Genomic DNA, 16,638 nt, shown 5'->3' with positions numbered 1-16,638 from the left:
CACTGAGGGGTTGGGGACGCACAATGTAACTCTACGGATTACAACATGCTCGCAATCGTTCGCGGAGACAGCACCCTGCGGCAAAAGCCAAAGCCTTCAGAACGGCCAGTCTTGGTACCGAAATACGTGGCAATGTTTCCAGGAAAATACGACACTAAGTCCACCCTTTCGTCTGCAAGAATTCAACGCGTCGGGCAATAAGATCCAATAGACACAACGCCGAGTCCTGGATAGGCCGCCTTGAAAACGCCCGCATTACAATCATGCAGTAGTACGACAGCTGCCAATCAATCGCTTGGGATTTGTGAGGCGGGGTGTTGTGAAGTGCAATTATCTGGATGCCGGCAGAACAAATGACACACACAACCATCATTGTGCAACCCAGGTAGCACACCATATTCCTGCCACTGCATATTTCCCCTAGCCCCAATTGGCCAATTCCGGGTTATCTATCACTTACCACATATGATAATAAACCTTTCGGGTTGATATTGCATGTTAGGCCGTAATGCGTACTCCTCTCGACAGCCCTGTCGCGAACAAGTGCAAAGGTGACATGGGGCAATCTACCTCATTGGCCTCTATCAGAAGACACGTCCAACGCCCATGGGTTCAAGCGCTGGATAAGTTGACATTAGGGAAGTTAAACGATTGGGGACTCCCATTCGATATACACGATTCGTTCATCAATTGAAAGGACAACCCATTTCCGTAGATACGTGTTAGTGGGCCTTTCTTTTCGTGTAAGAGGATGACTCGATTCGTATGTTTGTACGGGAACACAACTTATGCGCATCATAAATATAGCGTGTTTTCAGACACAATGGCTAACTGTGGCATGCGATTCAATCACTCTACATGGAAGTGTTCTGAGACTGCTGGCAAGGCAAACATCTAGAAAGACATCAGTGATCGTGTCGACGATTCTTTAATGTGAAATATAATACATCTAAGACGGCATATCTTATTTTATGTAAATTGGAGCGATTTAGTAATCCCCACTCGGCCGTTACTCGGTCGGTTCACTGCACGGCAACTATCCTGGCCTCCAGGTATCCAGTCGCGTATCCTGCAAGCTGCCTTCACCAACAGCATGAACCTGATAGTTGATGCACGGTTGCATGAACATATTACAAGAAAGGTTATTTTCGCCGAAAAATAACCAACATGTTTCACGGCACTAGATTTTGTCAATTCTGACGCTGTCGCTTTGACCGCCGCACTCCGACAATGGCCTCCCGCAGCAGCTCGGATCTTGGTAGGGCGCCCCTTGCCAGGATCATGATCTCGAGGAGTTTGGATACAAGTGGGACGCAGGAAGTTTGAACCCGAACGCTTATGCCGTGAGAGCTTTACGAAGCATAATAAACAAGTATCTCTTGCTGCTTGAGAATAAGGCATCTTGAAAAAAAAAATTTGAAAAAAAAATATATAAAGACAAATAGAAGTGCTTTATTTTCTCTTACCCGAACCCTTATATATTAGCGATAAACTGTGCCCTAGTATAATTATATGAGTGACTTAGATGGGTACAGACTTTGTGCATCCCACCGCACAATCAAATAGGCGCCGTCAGACAGAGGTGCGAAGTGCATACGACGTACACCTCTTCTGGTCAATCGGCACACGACTACACAGATGATGGGTTCTATTAATTGCTGCGGTGGCCTGACTTAAAAATGCAGACATCTGCATAGTACGAGGCACAGAACGCACCAATTGCACTTCTCCTTCTTCACCTTCGGATTCAAAAAGCGGTTGCGTCTTCCCCACCCGTACCGAGGGAGACCACAAAAGCCCCGAGGCCTTGCCATATTCAGCACAGGGTGCTTGGGGTATACGCCATCCAAAACCACGACAGCGCATCCGTGCACATCTTGTCAGGGGTCAGGGAATAGGCCATGAACTTGGGGTTCCTGCTGGAAAAGGGAAAGGAAACCGCTCTGTTGGAGCACCAAAGGTTGGACGTGAGTCTTCTCCGATAGGGCGGTTCTGCTAAGGTTAACGCGGCTTACGCGCGTTATCGATGACAGAAGCTGGTACCGAGATGGAATGGCAACAACACACAGCATGTCTCAGAGATGGAAAACTGGGGGCGGTGTCTTTGCCAGTGGCATACTCAGTAACGAGAGTCTAACCGCGTAGATGCTACAGGAAGTTACCGCCAAATGCAAGCTAAAACAGCCAGAACGCATTGTACAGGCGTTTTAGGTCTACAACACACACCTGACCGACACAAGACCAAACCGGTATGATTCATGTGTGATTGACAGTGTGGCCTGATGACGGGATTGCGGATGACGTTGGGGTGCATAATGCAGAGTACCAGCACGCAGTATCCGTCCCATCCTCGCGAAGGAATGGCAGCCCTGTCCGTACTCCGTTCCGAGCTGAGGTGCATGCCGGTACCTCACGCTCAGTCTCCGGCCCGAGGATGGTTGGCAGCTATATTTATGTACGGAGGGTTGCATTGCACAGAAACTGTGCAGAAGGGCAGTTATTCCCCTTGCCAGGTTGTGTCGATCTGGTGTCTTCCAGGTTTCGTCGTTGCACCGACAAGGAAGGCAATCGACAAGGTGCGTCGGGCGGTCCGTATTGAAATCTCGGGATACGAGGGGGGCCACAACTCTGCACAACTGGGGATACCAGGCGTCCAATGATACTTTCCTCGCTGTCGGCATCATGCAGCCCGCGGGCTGGACTGGGCAGACTGCCAGCTGGCGGAAGCTTTGCTGAGGGAGGGCGAGTCTTGGGACGCACTCTGCATATTCTTGGTCGCATGGGGGCGGGCGAAAGGGCTTTGGTTCTGGAGCTATCGACCGCCACGTTGGGTAGCGGCGGTACAGTTCGCTCCAGAATCAAAGCTGCGTGTGCCTTGTCCATCACCCGTCAACCAGCCGGCGACAGGACTGCAGATGGACGGGATATGCCATGGGGAATGGAAAAAGGCTGGGTAGTGATGGCGGCCTCCGACATGAATGCACACCTCGACATTTGACGAGAAACTCTGGAGAGCAGTCCGCCTTGCATCCCTCCGTTCCCTGTGGACCAGGCTGTGAGGTGTGAGGCCAGAGCAATTAATGAGAAGAACCAGATGAACGCCGCATCGCTCCATGTGCCGTGATTAGCTCTGCGGTAATGCAACAGAGCCAAGGCCCTAGCGCCATTCAGCAGGCTGGGGATTGGGCAGATGCCGTCATGAGAATATCATGGGAAAGGTGTGGGCTTGAGTGGGCTTGAGTGGGCTTGAGCGGGCAATGTGACGAAGGGAAATGTGGCTGTACGAGTACAGAAGCGCTGAGCCCCAACGGCTCATTCCAAGCCCCACTGGTAGGTGGTAGCGGGTGTTAGGAGTTTTGCATATTTCACATGTGGAGCACTAACGCAGATGACTCGCGCTGAGCCTCACGCAAGACTCGAAGTGCAAAAGAAATAGAGTCCTCCTGCACAGCCGCACGCACAGGGCTCGTGCTGTGGAGACGGGTGTGGAGCGTCGGCGACCTGCTAAAAACAACACTTGCTTTGGCGAGCAAGGCAAGGGGGATTGCCATGGATAGGTACCCAACTGTCGAATGCAGTACCTGGGAACCGTCAGTCCTACTTGTCCTACTGCCACCGAGAGTGTACTGCGTACTGTACCCGCCCTCCTAAATTACAGCATTGTCTGAGTGAGATGGTCCGCACAGTCACACAGTCAGACAGACTGACGAAAGCGGACCCCAAGCCAAGGTTTTGGCTAGACGGCCCTCTCCGTCTCCCAAGGCTGAATGCTGCCCCGTGGCTTGTGCCTGTGGAGGTCGCAGCACCATCGCCCACTGGGAGGCCGTCCCAAGCAGCCATGCATGCCATACCGCCTGCAATGGTAGGGAGTAAGTTCCGAAGCACACAGGTTATTCTAGCGAGGCGCATCCAAATATACAACACAGAACCTGGGTGCATGCGGATGCTGATGTTTGTTTTAATTCGTATCCTTCGTGTCCCTGCACTCTTTTACTTCCGCTTCTCAGCAAGCCGCACTACAAATGAATGAAGCATCTGGCTTTCTTCCCAGACCTGCTTTGCTCTCTCCCTTGCCGTGCCGAACAGTTCCAAGCCCCGGAACAAGTCTCAGACAGCAACCCACAGCCTGACACTGGTCTCCCACCCCACTAGAGCCGCTGGAACCTTTCGGGTTTTTAGTGGCCAGCCTCCGCTAAAAGCTGCCTGCACCAAGTTCCCGCCCGCAGCGCCCCAGGCTTTCCTCTGTCCTCGACTAAACCTGGCCGGTCCTACAGGGCTTTCTTTCTCCCCGAGAATCAAGGCACCCATCCACCCCTGTCTAGCCGTCCTCACAACCCACCCACACGCTCATAACCCCTGCTTCACCCTGTCACCACCCTGCCATTTCTCCAACTGATCCTCTCGTTCCAATCTGTTTCAGCGGCGCTCAACCAAAACCTCGCCTCTGACATTTCTCTCCATATTTTTTCCCTCACCCCTGGTTTGTCCATCCAGCCTTCTTCTTTCTCCATCCTTCATCCACCAGCTCCATCCACCTTGCTCGGCCTCCGTCGCGCACTCCATCGACAAACACCTCGCTCCATAATTGTGTCGCCGTCTCTCGTTTCGTCTCCTTTTCGCGACACTCAGCTCTCCCTTGTTTTCTTCCGCTGCTCGACCTGCTACACATCGCGTGTAGCTCCGACCCCAGCGCCCATCGGCCGACACACGCGTCCCCGTATTCCACTCCACCTTACAACCACAACCTGCCTGGCCATTTTCATCAACCCCCGACGATAACATCAACAACACCATCCTCCTCTCCTATTCAGTCCGTGACTCCCGGTCGGAGTCAACACATGTCCAACGTGGCTACACGACTAGAGTCGCGCAAGTCGCTGCTCGGCACTGACACGGGATATGGCTATGGCGGTCACAGCTACAACCAGTCCTACGGTGACGGCGACCTCTCGCCGACATACGATCAACCCCCGGTTCCTCAGCCCTCATATCCCGACAACTCGCACACACCTGATCCGGCCTACAACCAAGGCTACGCCTATCGGGAAGGCCTCACCTCGTCCGCTCCCGCCCCGAGCACTATTCATGGCAGCATGGGCTTCATCAAGAGCAAGTGGCCCGCTGCCATGATGACAGTCTCTGTCCTCCAGGCCATCCTCTGCATCTGCTTTGAAGCGTACGTCGCCCTACTTGATCACAATGCTTCGCGCGAACACCCCATTAACTTGCATCAGATACATCTTTGCCAAATTTCAGACCAATCTCGGCGATTACGCCGGCAAGCCCAAGGTTCAGTCTCAGGTCAAGACTATCCCGACCTTCTTGACCCTCTTCATCTTCGGTTTCCTGTATACCTTGATCATTGTCTGGGATGCTCTCCGTCAGAAGAACACCATTCAGGTCATTGGAGTCTGCTTCTCCAACCTCGCCCTCATGGTCTACACCACCATCCAAGTCGATCAAATTAAGGAGGCTATCCAGGTTCTAACGAACAACGCCGCCCTCGCCGATAAAATCACCGCTCCGGAACTCTGGGCTGACGTCAAACCGTATCTCATTGCCATCCCCTGCATCATTGCCTTTGCCACCGTCTGCATGGCATTTATCTCGTGGAAAATTTACCAGGAATATGCCTGGGACATCCTCAAGACCATCGGTGCCGACTACCGCATGAAGAAGCGCTTCCTCCACTATCAGGTATGTTGTTCTTGGATCTCAGCGTTATGGGTTGGATTTTAACAGCGTTAAGATCTACATTGCTCTCTTGAAGTTCGATTTTTTCTTCTTCCTCGGCTTCATCGTCCAGTTCGTCGTCGTCGTTGCCCAGAAGAATGATCCCGAATTTGCTTTGACCATCGTAACGATCCCCATCACCATCGGAATTCTCCTCGGCGCTGCCTTCTTCACCCGCAAGGAGAACAAGGCCGGCATGTGCATTGTCATGATCCTGTACCTCGGCGCTCTCACCTACTTCATCTTCAAGCTGGTTCGAATCTATCAGCCTCATTTCAGAGGGTCCTACGAGGCCGTCCGCAAGTCGCTCACTGCCTTTGCCGTCATCACCATCCTACTCATCGTCCTCACCATTGTCAACGGCATCATCTGCATTGGCAACTTTAACAAGGGCCTGAAGCCTCACCTACAGTCCAAGCCCAAGGTCGTTGAGAAGCCAGACCTCAACTCTATCAACCTGCAAGATGTCAAGCCCCAGATGCCCAGCCGCATGACCATCGACTAATTCGGTTGGTCCTATCGCGATTGCCGACGACCCCAAATATCTTGGGCGACATTATTGTACAAAGAAACGAATTTACGAAAGGAATTAAAATTTCACCTTCAGAGGCACCGGTCAGACAGGGCAGGCTCAGGATCAGACGGTGACCACACGGAAGATGCGTGTGCAGAAGGCAAACCAACGATATCCCCCACCGACGTGGGATTTTTCTTTTTTATTTGATTTTCTGTCTCCTTTGTGAAGTTTGCCACATACCAGGCGTTGAAGACACCGTCATTCCTTTGAATGATCGACCTAGGAGTTTTTTTTTGTTTTACCTTTTTTCTGGTGATGAGTAGTTGGATGGTAGGTTGCTCCCTCTAATCGAGAGGAGATCCTGTTCGTTATGGAAGCTTGGGAGGTATTAGAACCAATAGGGAGCCCAGCTAGAAGGACTTAGTCTACTGTTTCTTAGTTGTGGATAGTTGAATGACGAATATGTGAAATCCTAGAGCTGAATTGGCCATGTTTGATGTATGTGTCTGTTTGAGCCAAGCCCAAGAGACTTGGTGTTGAAGCGTATTGAACTGTGCTACATAGTACATTCCAATGCTGATCTGATGTTAAAGAAAAACGACAAGGGTTGATCAAGCACCCACCTTCTTCCTAGATACCGAATGGTGCATCCCAATGTGACAGTAAACCGACTCCCGCTCTCAACTCTCCGTCCCAAGTAAAGAAAGGAAACCCCAAACAAAATAATAGCCCGCTGCATGATCCATATAGCCAACAACGCCGGGTCCGAATGGTGCAAATACAAAAGCAGCCCGAGATAACCGAAACAGGATCAGAGTGGTAACCTGGAGCGGACACCAAAAATGAAGATAGACAAGTCAAGGCTAAAATTTGATCTTAATGGCATCCTTGACGTGGCCCTCGGTGGGACAGTAGGGGCACTTGTACCGAGCGGCCTTGGCGATGTTGTGGAGGGAGTCGCGGCAAATGACGTGGCCGCAAGATAGCATCATCGCTGGGTTGTCCTGGGTCGTCTGCTCCTTGCTGACGGGGCAGACGAAGATGGGGTGGTAAATCATGGACTCTGGCAGGGGGGTTTCGAAGGCGAGTTCGTTTTCCGTAGTCCACTCCGTTTTCTTCTCACGCATGTAGGTTGTGTACTTGATGAGGCGGGGCAGGGCAATGGAGCCTGCAGTTACGGCCATGTAGAGGGGCGACTCGGCAGAGAGGCCAAGCAGGGAGCAGAACTCGCGCGTAAACGACATGGCGACATCTTCAAAGGCCGAGTCGATCTCGAAGATGTGGCGGTACGGCGAGGCGGTGAGGTTGGGAGAGTAGACCATGGCGGCACAAAGTTGCTGGATCTCGCGCAGATGGCGGGCCTGGAAGCGGGCGAAGTGGGCGCGGGCGTAGGTGAGAGCGCCGAGCTGGCCATTACGGTTATCATCGGGGAGCCCGTTGACGCTAGAGCCCTTGAACAGCCAGACAAACTGAAGCTTGCTCAGCTCGAACTCGAGGGTGCTGCCCTTGGCGTCGAGCTGGGCGCTGTTGAAGCGGGCCCACTCGATAGCGGCCACAAGGTTGCGATCCTTGAGCTGGGAGAGGATGCTATACATCTCTGAGAACTTGTGCTGGAGATCCTCGGAGTGGAGGCTGTGCATGTCGGCATCTTGCTCCTCGTCCTCTTCCTCGTCATCCTCCATGTCGTCATCGCCGTCTTCGTCGGTATGGGAAGGGGCGGCGTGGGCTTCGCGGTGGGGAGGGTGGTCGTGGGCTTCGTGGAGGAATGTTGAGGCGACGGAGAATTGGCCCTCTCGGAGGAGGTGCATGGCGATGGCGCGATTGATGAGAGCTGGGTGGTCGGCCATGGCGTCCGTCTCCATGGGCAGTTCGCGATGGGGAATGGCCTGGTTGCGGGTTAGCAAAAGCAAGTGATGGAAGAATCTTGCGGGCGACCGACCTTGTCAAGGGCCTTTCCAAAGCCTTTCTGTGCCTTTGTGACCTCCTTGAGGTCTTGTGTGATCGCCTCGAAGCGGGCCTTGACCGGGTTCTGTAGAGTGGTCATGGCCATGCCGATTCGATGGGAGTCGGGTTCTGGGACGAGTCAGTTGGGCCAACTGGACGACAGGTGAGCAGACTGACCTGAAGCAACCTGTTCCCGGGCTGCGGTAAGCAGATCTATGATTTGGTCGACATCGTCAATCGCCGAAGTCAAGTTGGACTTCCTCATGCGAGCCAGCTCGGCCATCAGAGGCCCAAACGGCGAGACATGGTCGTCGGATCCAGCCATGGCTTGTGTTGGTGTGGGCGGGTTTCCCGGTCGATGGAGCTCCCCGGGAGGATACGGTGCACAAAAGGGTCTTTAATTCAGGGTTCGAACGGATTTGGAAGCTTGGCCAGTGGCATTTGAGCGTGGAAGAGGGCGTTGGGGGAGGGAAATGGCTCGTGGAGAAGGTCGTCTGAGGTCCGATCCGAGTGACCGGGCTGGTGCTGGACGGGTCATGATAGCGCCGGGGCGTTGGTATCGATAACGATGATGGACAGAGGTATGCTTTTAAGCGGGAGGTTTCGCCCCTCGTCTCAATGAATCAAATCAACGGCGAGCAGCAGAGGAGGTACACAGCTTCAATCACGGAGCGCTGTCAGTTTCCACAGACCACGGCAAAATCCTGGATTATTTCCTTCTTCTTGGCCTCGACTCAATCCATATCACTCTCCTTAGCCGTGTAGTGCCCACCCCCATAACTTGTGCCTGCAACACCGAGGTACAGTGGGGACCCGGGGGGATTAGTGCCCCGCAGCCAGCCAGCCGAATGCCTGCTTTGGCGGATGACGCTGCGCCTTGTGCAAGCTATTGCATCACATGCGAGCTGGACCTGCAATCTGCACCAGACCAGACCGTGTCTCGTCCCACGAACCTCCCTAACACCAACCCTCGCCTCGCCTCGCCAGTCCTCCATCGCGACATCTCCCGCAACGCAACGGCGTGAGGATGTAGCTCGAGCTCGACTCGACAAGCTTCAGGGTCGTCGACGACGCCATGGCCTTCCTATTTCCCGCCCCACTCGATCATCGAACCCAGAGGCTCGACGACGATTTCCTCGCCGCCGCCGCCAGGGGTCAAGCCCAGCGCAGCACGCGAGCAAACCCTAACGATGCTGCTCTTGCTCCTATCCAGGGAGAATTCCAGTCTCCAGCTCAGCTGCAGGATGGAGCCGTCGAGGCAGTGCCTCCGCTCCAGCAGCTGCCTCCAATGCAACGGAAGCATCTTGTCTTTGCAGATCCAATCGCATTCCGGTAAGAATCCTGTCCGCTATTTACCAACCGTCCTCATGGGATCCATAATAACAATTTATTTCCGCAGATATCTAGAAGACGACAGTTCTGTGACAGTGGTCGAGCGTCGCGCCGTCCTCTGCGGATACGAATCCTACCTTGTCGAGCAATGGGCTTGCTCGCGGCATTCCCCGACCCTCGTCATCACCACATATACAGGCGATCAGAAACATTCCATTCTAGTCAGCGTCCTATCCGTCCCAGCGGAGGAGAGTCTGTGGCCTGTGAAACTGCGTGTCTATTTCAAAGCTATCCATAAATTCCATGCGCGACCCAAGGAGACATCGTTAGGAGCGCTCATGGTGACAAATCTCAGCAGCTTTCCTTCCGCCCTCACAGTTATCCTCGTTCCGGAAGGCGATATTCGGAAATATCGCCAAACATTCATTGTCAATGAGGATCTCAAAAGGCTCGGGTGCTCGGGAAGGTCAGGTCTGACGCTCAATGATCCGACAGAGACAACGCGAGCCAAGTTCCAGCAACTTTACAAAACCAGCGACCGAATCCCGTTGTCCCAGGCAGTCATGGAGTTGATCAAGTTGTGCCAAGTTGCGCTGTACATGTTTGAGAAGCTTGATCATGAGTACATCGACGGGTTGCTCTGTGACATGACTGAGACCGCCATCAACAATTGGTGGACCGAGGTTGGAGCTGAACACTACAACTTTGAGCCTACCGACGGTATTTTGGGACCCTCCACCGTCTCCGCCCTACTTGGCATGTTGATGGGAGCAAGGAACCGTCTCCACTGGTATGGAGTGCAGGTCTCCAAGGACGTCTTCGACATTGATAGCACGAAACGTGGCGTCGGCCACTTTCAAAAATCACAGAAGCTTGAAAAGACCCGACGGTTGGATCGCCAGACACTCCTCAGACTCTACAGCGTATCGGCTAAAGCGGCTGCGGGCGAAGGTTGGGGTGTCCAACGAGCTGTCAAGTCGACCGTTACCGAAATTGGTGGCAAGAGGGGTGAGCTTGTCATGGGCATCGTCTCTGGAAAGGACAAGGGTGGGCTTGCCGATATTGAGACCTTAGACATCAACAGGTTCGTTAGCCTGGCATATGGCGAGCGACCGAAATGGTTGTGGCATGGCAAACCAAGGCGAACCCCTACCGAGGTACCAAACCGCACACCAGAACTAGGAACTGGGATGGTCTGGAAAGAAGAGGCCGACATCACAAACCCCAAACGACTCAATTTGGCACCCACCGAGGAGGAGCCGGAGCTCAAGCGAGTCGATGAGTCTCCAGTGATCTATTCGGCGTATCCTCCTGGCTCCGCGATTAGTATCAGCAAGAATCCAAATGACAAGGATGCATTGCCGAAGACGGTGTTCAAAAGCGTCGCAGGCAAAATGAGCGATGCCCGTTCTGGACTTGGCCGCATCAAAGATGCCGTGGGAGGGGGCTTACGAGGCCACAATGCTCGACCATCTGTTTCTACCAGAGAGGAGTTTGTGGATGTTGCCTGCCCTATTGGCCCTGGTGGCACTGTACAGAACTCTTCCTTGGTGGTAAGTCCAACGCCTATGGTTGGTGTGAATAGGGCCTTTACATGGAAGAACAAGCCAGAAGAATACCTTGCTGCCATGAGAAGAGGCGATACTGATGCCGTCTCTGGCCTCCCCCAGACATCTCATTTTGCCTCTACTTCAACGGTTGATTTCAAGCCGAGCAGTGCGCCTGGTCTTGAGTCTCAGAAACGAACAGAGCAGGAGGGAGAGCTGGTCGATTTTAGCGCCGAGTTGCTCAAGGATGTTCTTTCCAAGGTACCATCCGCTGTAGGGTCCTTGGTCGACGAAGCCGATCTCCAAGGGCCAATACTTGAGGTGGAGGTCAAGGCGAAACCCATACAATTGGGACTCTCCCGGAGGCACAGCATCCATACTGCCGGGCCCCCGAAAAAGCACGTCCCAAACGAGAACCGCTGGCCTCGCCGAATGTCGTTCGGTGACGCCGAGGAAGCTGTCTTGACTTGGAAGCAGATCATTGACATCACCAAGCCTACGAGCGACCTTGCGAGTCTCGAGGCCTATGCCGAAATTGCCCAGTACTTCAATGAGCATATCAACAGCATTAGGACTGATATTGAGCCCTGGGTCTCCGAGAAACTCAAGGTTGTAGAGCTCCTCGATGAACGCTACGACCAGGACAAGGAAGAACTCCAAGCTCTTTACGAGCAACTCAACGAGGCCTGTCAGCGCCTCCGGGTTAGTGCGGACGAGGTCCTCTCAGAGCAACGAGGCCACCTTACTGAGGGCCTCAAGGAGGTTGAGGTCCTCATCGCCAAGCTCGACTACGAGATCAATGCCCTACTCCAAAAGGTCATCGATGTTGAGGACGGCATTATCACGTTTGAGAGACAGGTTGAGGACATGGAGCAGCGAGCTGATGCACTCAAGGATCAGCTCGAAACGGAAGGCTGGCTGCATTGGGCTTTCAGAAGCCTGACGGGCATTGGAACAGGGCCCGATATTACGCGATCGATGCTATAATTATCTACATCAAGCCATGTAGCACTCCTTGGGATTATTTAGCTTGGAGTTTTGTTTGGGGCGAGGGTCCAGTTTTCTTCAAAGGAGCAGCGTAGGATTAGCATAGGATACCATGGAAGGCGTTCTTCATGTGATGTAGACACATCTAATAGAGGAGGTGTTTTATCGTGACGGTCATGCCGCGGATCCGTATACATCTAGTTTTACAGCCCGTCTTACAACCCATCTTCCAAACCATAAGCCGTTCCAGGTCCCTGTCGATGCAAGCGCACGACGTCCCAAACCCAAGCACCAGATATTCGTACAAGGCTTCTTCCACTGCCAACCTCTTCGGCTCTATCATGTATTCATTTCTCCGTTATTCGTTTAGAACATGCCACCACCGCCGCTCTGAGCGCCAGCTCCCATAGCTTGGCCCTGTTGTTGCATGATCTCGCTGACCTTCATCGAGGTGTCGAGGAACTTGGCGGTGCATCGGTCGAGGCAGACGGACTCGCCCTTGTTGAGCTCGCCCTCGCGGTAGTCGGTGGGGATGCACTTGGCCTGGCACGCCTTCTGCAGCCTATTGAACATCTGCATTAGCCCTTCTCTCTTCATTGCCCCTGTGCGGTGGCATTGCTATCCGGTCGCCATATGTCTACCGGCAACACCCCAGGAAAGCACATACCGGTTGTAAGTATCAGCCATCATGCGCATCTCGCCCTCGACGGCAGCAATCTTCTGCTCCGAGGTAGGCTGAGGACGACCCATTCCGAGGAAAGACATGTTGGCGGTTGAAGTTGGGGGGGTTTTTTGGGTGGATGACGTGAAGGTTTGTTTGGTGGTGGAGAATTCGCAGTTGAAGCTGGCGGAACTTGGCCTGCGCTTTGGTTGATGATGCTGGCAGGTAAAATTTCCCCTTATCGATGGGGGTTGATTACGTGAGGCAGCCTTATCGGCCCCAAACTCAAGCCCGAATGCGGGTTACCCTATACCATTTCCTCAAGTCCTCAGTTTTCTTATACTGTGCACTTCACCGTTCTCTATATTTATTGCCACTGTAGTTGAAGCCTGGTGTACGATTTACGTGAGTTCGGCATTTTATTCCTCAAGTAGTATATCTCTAGAAGAAGAAATGCACGCGAAAGCGACCGATATTCGCTATAAAACACACAAGAGGACCCTCAACGGAGGCAAAATCACGATACAGATTTACACAAATCCGCTTCAGTTTGTCTGAGGATAACATTCCCGCTAAGCAGTCAAAATGGCATGATACGACAGACGTAGAAATGGCGTATAATCAACAAATTCCCGCATTACTCGTAGGAAATGAATTTGAGCAAAAGAAAGTCCTCAATGAAGGCTAGGACGACCAGTTGAAGCTAGGCACTTAACTAGACAAATAACGAACCACTCTCAGAGTCTCATGGACCAAACTAGACGTACGGGATAAATATGGCATTTGATTGAAACCCAATCTCCCACTTCCCCAGAAAACCCTAGTTCCTAAAGGTAACAGTCTTTGACCTTACCCATTCGCTCAAGCCAGCTGACGAGTTGAACCGACCATATCCACTAGACTTGGCGCCTCCATGAGGGAGACCACTCTCGTCATGAACCGACATGTTGTTGATATGCACCGCGCCAGTCTCAATCTCGCGAGCAATACGGAGGCCTCTCCGTAGATCCGATGTGAAAACAGCTGATGATAAGCCGTACTCGGTGTCGTTGGCGAGCCGAATCGCTTCGTCCTCGGTTTCAATCTCTAGGATGGAGACGGTCGGGCCAAATGACTCGGTCTTGTACAGATCCATGTCCGTTGTGACATTGCTCACAATAATCGGCCTGAGTCGGGTTTGAGTAGTCTCCTGGAGATCCAAATCTCCGTGAACAACCGAAGCGCCATTTGAGACCGCATCCTTCACAAGTGCCTTGTTCTTCCCAACAGCTGCCGCACTGATGAGGACTGGTGCGTCGTTTTCAGCCGAGAAGATTTTCGCAACAGATGCTGCCAACTTCTTCTCGAATTCCGACCGGATGGCTTTGTGTACCAATATCTTCTCAGTGGACATACACACCTGGCCTGAATTAATAAAAGCACCAAGAGCACACTGCTCTGCAGCCAGATCGAGATCGGCATCTTCCCAGACAATGGCAGGAGCCTTGCCACCTAGCTCGAGAACAACGGGCTTCAAATGGTCTCCAGCAAGCTTTGCGATGATACGTCCGACCGCAGTGCTCCCTGTAAAGTTGATCTTCCTGACGTGTGGGTTCTGTATCAAGGCCGAAGTCACTGCCGCTGCCGAAGCCCTCTCATTGAAGATGACGTTCAAGACACCATCTGGTAGTCCAGCCTCCTGAAAGACCGACGCGATGGCCAGCATTGTGCGGGGAGAGAGTTCGCTTCCCTTAAAGACGACTGTATTCCCGGTAGCGATGGGAAATATGACAGCCCTAGTGCCGAGAATGTAGGGGGCGTTCCTGGACACGGACATATGAGTGGAAAAGAACAAGCTGAGAGAAAATGACTTACCATGGTGCGATGGCCAGGACGACACCGTACGGCTCTTGCATGACAATTGCGCTGGTATCTGAGCTCATGGTAGTCGGGAATGAGCCTTCTACGGTTGCAATCCGTCCCGCGACATCCTTTATATGATTGATGGAAACACTCAAGTTGAAGTCAGTCCAGCCAGCTTCGCCACCCGTCTCATCTCCCATGTATTGACGTAATTCAGTGCGTCGCCTTTCCATCACCTCAGCGGCTTTGAGGAAGATATCGCGTCGTTGCTCTGGGGGAATTTTGCGCCATGTCTTGAGAGCCTTTGCGGCGGCTTCGACTGCGAGGTTGGCATCGTCCACCGAAGCCGAGTGACACCGGTGGACGACCTTGCCTGTGGCAGGAGAGACAACGTCAAATGCTTGAATAGAATGATGGCCCGACCCGTTTATCAATAAAGGGACTGTGTGAAGCGGCCCGTTGCTTGGGTGTATTCCGTTCGACATGATAGCGATGAAAGTGGGGGAAGTGAAGGGATAGAACTTTGAAATGCCATTTCCCCGGACGCTTTCCAGACAATCCTGGACCTTTAAAGGAATACTGGTGCCCCATAGCACAGTTATGTCTATCCGAGGCAACGGGCCAAGGCAAACCTCCGCATACGAGAAAAGTGGAAGTGCCGGGTTGTGGAGGGGATCACCAACATGGGGTTTCGGGAGAGCATAACGGCACCCGCCCGCCTTCGGATGATCCGGTGGGGGAAGCGCCACCACCTGCGATCTAGCGGAGTTATTTTAAGGGCCGCACAGTGCAGCGCCAGTTACTCTTGGGCGAATCGGCCATGTTAAACCAAAGAGGAATGTGCATGTTATAGCCGTAGAGTGACGCGTATGGCTCATGGTTCGTGGTGTGGACGCACGAAAATGCGCAAGGCTGTTGGTCGCTCGCAATGTTCTGTATTGGGTAAATTCCTCTGGCTCGGCGAGGAGGGACATGGACACACGAGCAAGCACATTTGGGTTCAATCGATTGAAACCTACGGCTTCACCCGTTGTCCAGAGATGTTTCGTATCTTACAGGCTGGTGTTTGTCGGTGCACAGTCGACCCACTAACCAAAGATCCGAGTCAAGACAGACACATCACTGTCGCTTCAATGCGGCGGGCTCAAGAAAAGGTTGAGGAACTGCTATAGTCCGGATCTGAATGGACTCTGTAATAATGAGCTACAGGGCCCTGTGAATGCTCTATGAATACAATATCAGCATACCTGGGTTTGGGACCGTTCCCGGAAGGGCAAACTGCACCTCAGACTTGGAAGTTGGAGAATGCACGTGGCTCTGCGAGGGCGGTGCAGGCTTGAGCGTTCTTTTGACGGGAGGGCGAACAGTCTTGGAGTCTGGCATGACTGCGAGTGGATGGTCAACGGGTAGTTGGCAGATGCGCAGGTGTGATGAATGGGATGGAAGATGGTTCAATTAATAGGCGGGGGTGAACGATTATCTGATTCCCCTCGACGATTGGTCGTGCTATAAGAACCACTCTTTCTCGAGTCTCAACTCGAGGTGGAGGGGCAAGCTTCAGAGATCTGACTAGGAATGATATCATGGAGATTAACCAAATGTGGAGAAAAAGCGAGAGCGAGACCGGCACCGTTGAAATTAGGACGAAGCATGTCTCGTCATGTCTCAGCCATTTCCTTTCCGCCACGGCTCAAGTTGTGGGGAAGCTGCCCTAGAGAAGGGACATGGCGAATCGTGGTGGAAGGAGCGACTTGTTCGGGGGGGACAGGTGCGAACGTGCTGGAACAACCTAGGGTCTGGCTCCACCCGGAGCAGGATGCATGCTGTGTGCATGGCAGGAGTGGAGAGGCGTTAATGGTGATCATGGCTTTGGGCGTTTTCCGTGTATTTTCCTCCGTCTTAGCGACATCTATTCATTGTTCTGTTGCTCGTGGCATGATTCTGGACATGATTCCGGGTTCGGTAGTACTTGCGCTTGTACCTTCCCTGAGTGATTATCGAGCGAACCACTCCAACATGGCATGGCGGACGAATCCCACACACACGTGACTGGCGTTCGCCGTCAACCAGCCAAT

General features: G+C 52.9%; 7 protein-coding genes across 7 annotated transcripts; 2 read left to right on the top strand and 5 right to left on the bottom strand.

Annotated features, from left to right (window-relative positions):
* Positions 1 to 1,639: 1,639 nt before the first annotated feature.
* Positions 1,640 to 3,103, bottom strand: BGZ61DRAFT_443071 (uncharacterized protein). The gene has a single exon (XM_046244822.1). The coding sequence runs from the start codon at positions 2,682 to 2,684 to the stop codon at positions 2,214 to 2,216; it is 471 nt and encodes a 156-aa protein (XP_046109546.1). The 5' UTR covers positions 2,685 to 3,103; the 3' UTR covers positions 1,640 to 2,213.
* A 1,735-nt stretch (positions 3,104 to 4,838) lies between these two features.
* Positions 4,839 to 6,238, top strand: BGZ61DRAFT_342852 (uncharacterized protein; the record flags this gene model as incomplete). Its single annotated transcript, XM_046239540.1, has 3 exons — positions 4,839 to 5,176; positions 5,235 to 5,697; positions 5,750 to 6,238. The coding sequence occupies 3 exons, from the start codon at positions 4,839 to 4,841 to the stop codon at positions 6,236 to 6,238; spliced, it is 1,290 nt and encodes a 429-aa protein (XP_046109545.1).
* An 875-nt stretch (positions 6,239 to 7,113) lies between these two features.
* Positions 7,114 to 8,519, bottom strand: BGZ61DRAFT_343163 (CTLH/CRA C-terminal to lish motif domain-containing protein; the record flags this gene model as incomplete). The annotated part of the gene is made up of 3 exons (XM_046239570.1): positions 7,114 to 8,136; positions 8,190 to 8,323; positions 8,372 to 8,519. 3 exons carry the CDS (start codon positions 8,517 to 8,519, stop codon positions 7,114 to 7,116), a joined length of 1,305 nt encoding a protein of 434 aa, XP_046109544.1.
* A 559-nt stretch (positions 8,520 to 9,078) lies between these two features.
* BGZ61DRAFT_412347 (uncharacterized protein) lies at positions 9,079 to 12,215 on the top strand. Its single transcript, XM_046243294.1, has 2 exons — positions 9,079 to 9,526; positions 9,594 to 12,215. Exons 1-2 carry the CDS (start codon positions 9,270 to 9,272, stop codon positions 12,058 to 12,060), a joined length of 2,724 nt encoding a protein of 907 aa, XP_046109543.1. The 5' UTR covers positions 9,079 to 9,269; the 3' UTR covers positions 12,061 to 12,215.
* BGZ61DRAFT_443063 (Tim10/DDP family zinc finger-domain-containing protein) lies at positions 12,216 to 12,920 on the bottom strand. Its single transcript, XM_046244821.1, has 2 exons — positions 12,728 to 12,920; positions 12,216 to 12,622 (listed from the first exon to the last, which is right to left on the bottom strand). The coding sequence occupies exons 1-2, from the start codon at positions 12,823 to 12,825 to the stop codon at positions 12,427 to 12,429; spliced, it is 294 nt and encodes a 97-aa protein (XP_046109542.1). The 5' UTR covers positions 12,826 to 12,920; the 3' UTR covers positions 12,216 to 12,426.
* Positions 12,921 to 13,357: 437 nt separating this feature from the next.
* BGZ61DRAFT_129158 (aldehyde dehydrogenase domain-containing protein) lies at positions 13,358 to 15,240 on the bottom strand. Its single transcript, XM_046237125.1, has 2 exons — positions 14,576 to 15,240; positions 13,358 to 14,523 (listed from the first exon to the last, which is right to left on the bottom strand). The coding sequence occupies exons 1-2, from the start codon at positions 15,046 to 15,048 to the stop codon at positions 13,542 to 13,544; spliced, it is 1,455 nt and encodes a 484-aa protein (XP_046109541.1). The 5' UTR covers positions 15,049 to 15,240; the 3' UTR covers positions 13,358 to 13,541.
* A 442-nt stretch (positions 15,241 to 15,682) lies between these two features.
* Positions 15,683 to 15,946, bottom strand: BGZ61DRAFT_528048 (uncharacterized protein; the record flags this gene model as incomplete). The annotated part of the gene is made up of 2 exons (XM_046253197.1): positions 15,683 to 15,753; positions 15,811 to 15,946. The coding sequence occupies 2 exons, from the start codon at positions 15,944 to 15,946 to the stop codon at positions 15,683 to 15,685; spliced, it is 207 nt and encodes a 68-aa protein (XP_046109540.1).
* Positions 15,947 to 16,638: the final 692 nt, after the last annotated feature.

Source organism: Ilyonectria robusta, assembly GCF_021365365.1.
Source record: "Ilyonectria robusta strain PMI_751 chromosome Unknown BGZ61scaffold_3, whole genome shotgun sequence".
Lineage (NCBI taxonomy): Eukaryota > Fungi > Ascomycota > Sordariomycetes > Hypocreales > Nectriaceae > Ilyonectria > Ilyonectria robusta.
This window is presented reverse-complemented; position numbering and strand designations above follow the sequence as displayed.

What these genes read in the sequence shown, in the direction of transcription:
- BGZ61DRAFT_443071 (XM_046244822.1), bottom strand. Translation starts at nt 2,684, where the DNA reads ATGATGCCGACAGCGAGGAAAGTATCATTGGACGCCTGGTATCCCCAG.
- BGZ61DRAFT_129158 (XM_046237125.1), bottom strand. Translation starts at nt 15,048, where the DNA reads ATGTCGAACGGAATACACCCAAGCAACGGGCCGCTTCACACAGTCCCT. An exon ending in GTCCTGGCCATCGCACCATG is followed by an intron (nt 14,524 to 14,575) that starts GTAAGTCATTTT and finishes GTCCGTGTCCAG; the next exon opens with GAACGCCCCCTACATTCTCG.
- BGZ61DRAFT_443063 (XM_046244821.1), bottom strand. Translation starts at nt 12,825, where the DNA reads ATGTCTTTCCTCGGAATGGGTCGTCCTCAGCCTACCTCGGAGCAGAAG. An exon ending in ATGGCTGATACTTACAACCG is followed by an intron (nt 12,623 to 12,727) that starts GTATGTGCTTTC and finishes GATGTTCAATAG; the next exon opens with GCTGCAGAAGGCGTGCCAGG.
- BGZ61DRAFT_412347 (XM_046243294.1), top strand. Translation starts at nt 9,270, where the DNA reads ATGGCCTTCCTATTTCCCGCCCCACTCGATCATCGAACCCAGAGGCTC. An exon ending in GCAGATCCAATCGCATTCCG is followed by an intron (nt 9,527 to 9,593) that starts GTAAGAATCCTG and finishes TTATTTCCGCAG; the next exon opens with ATATCTAGAAGACGACAGTT.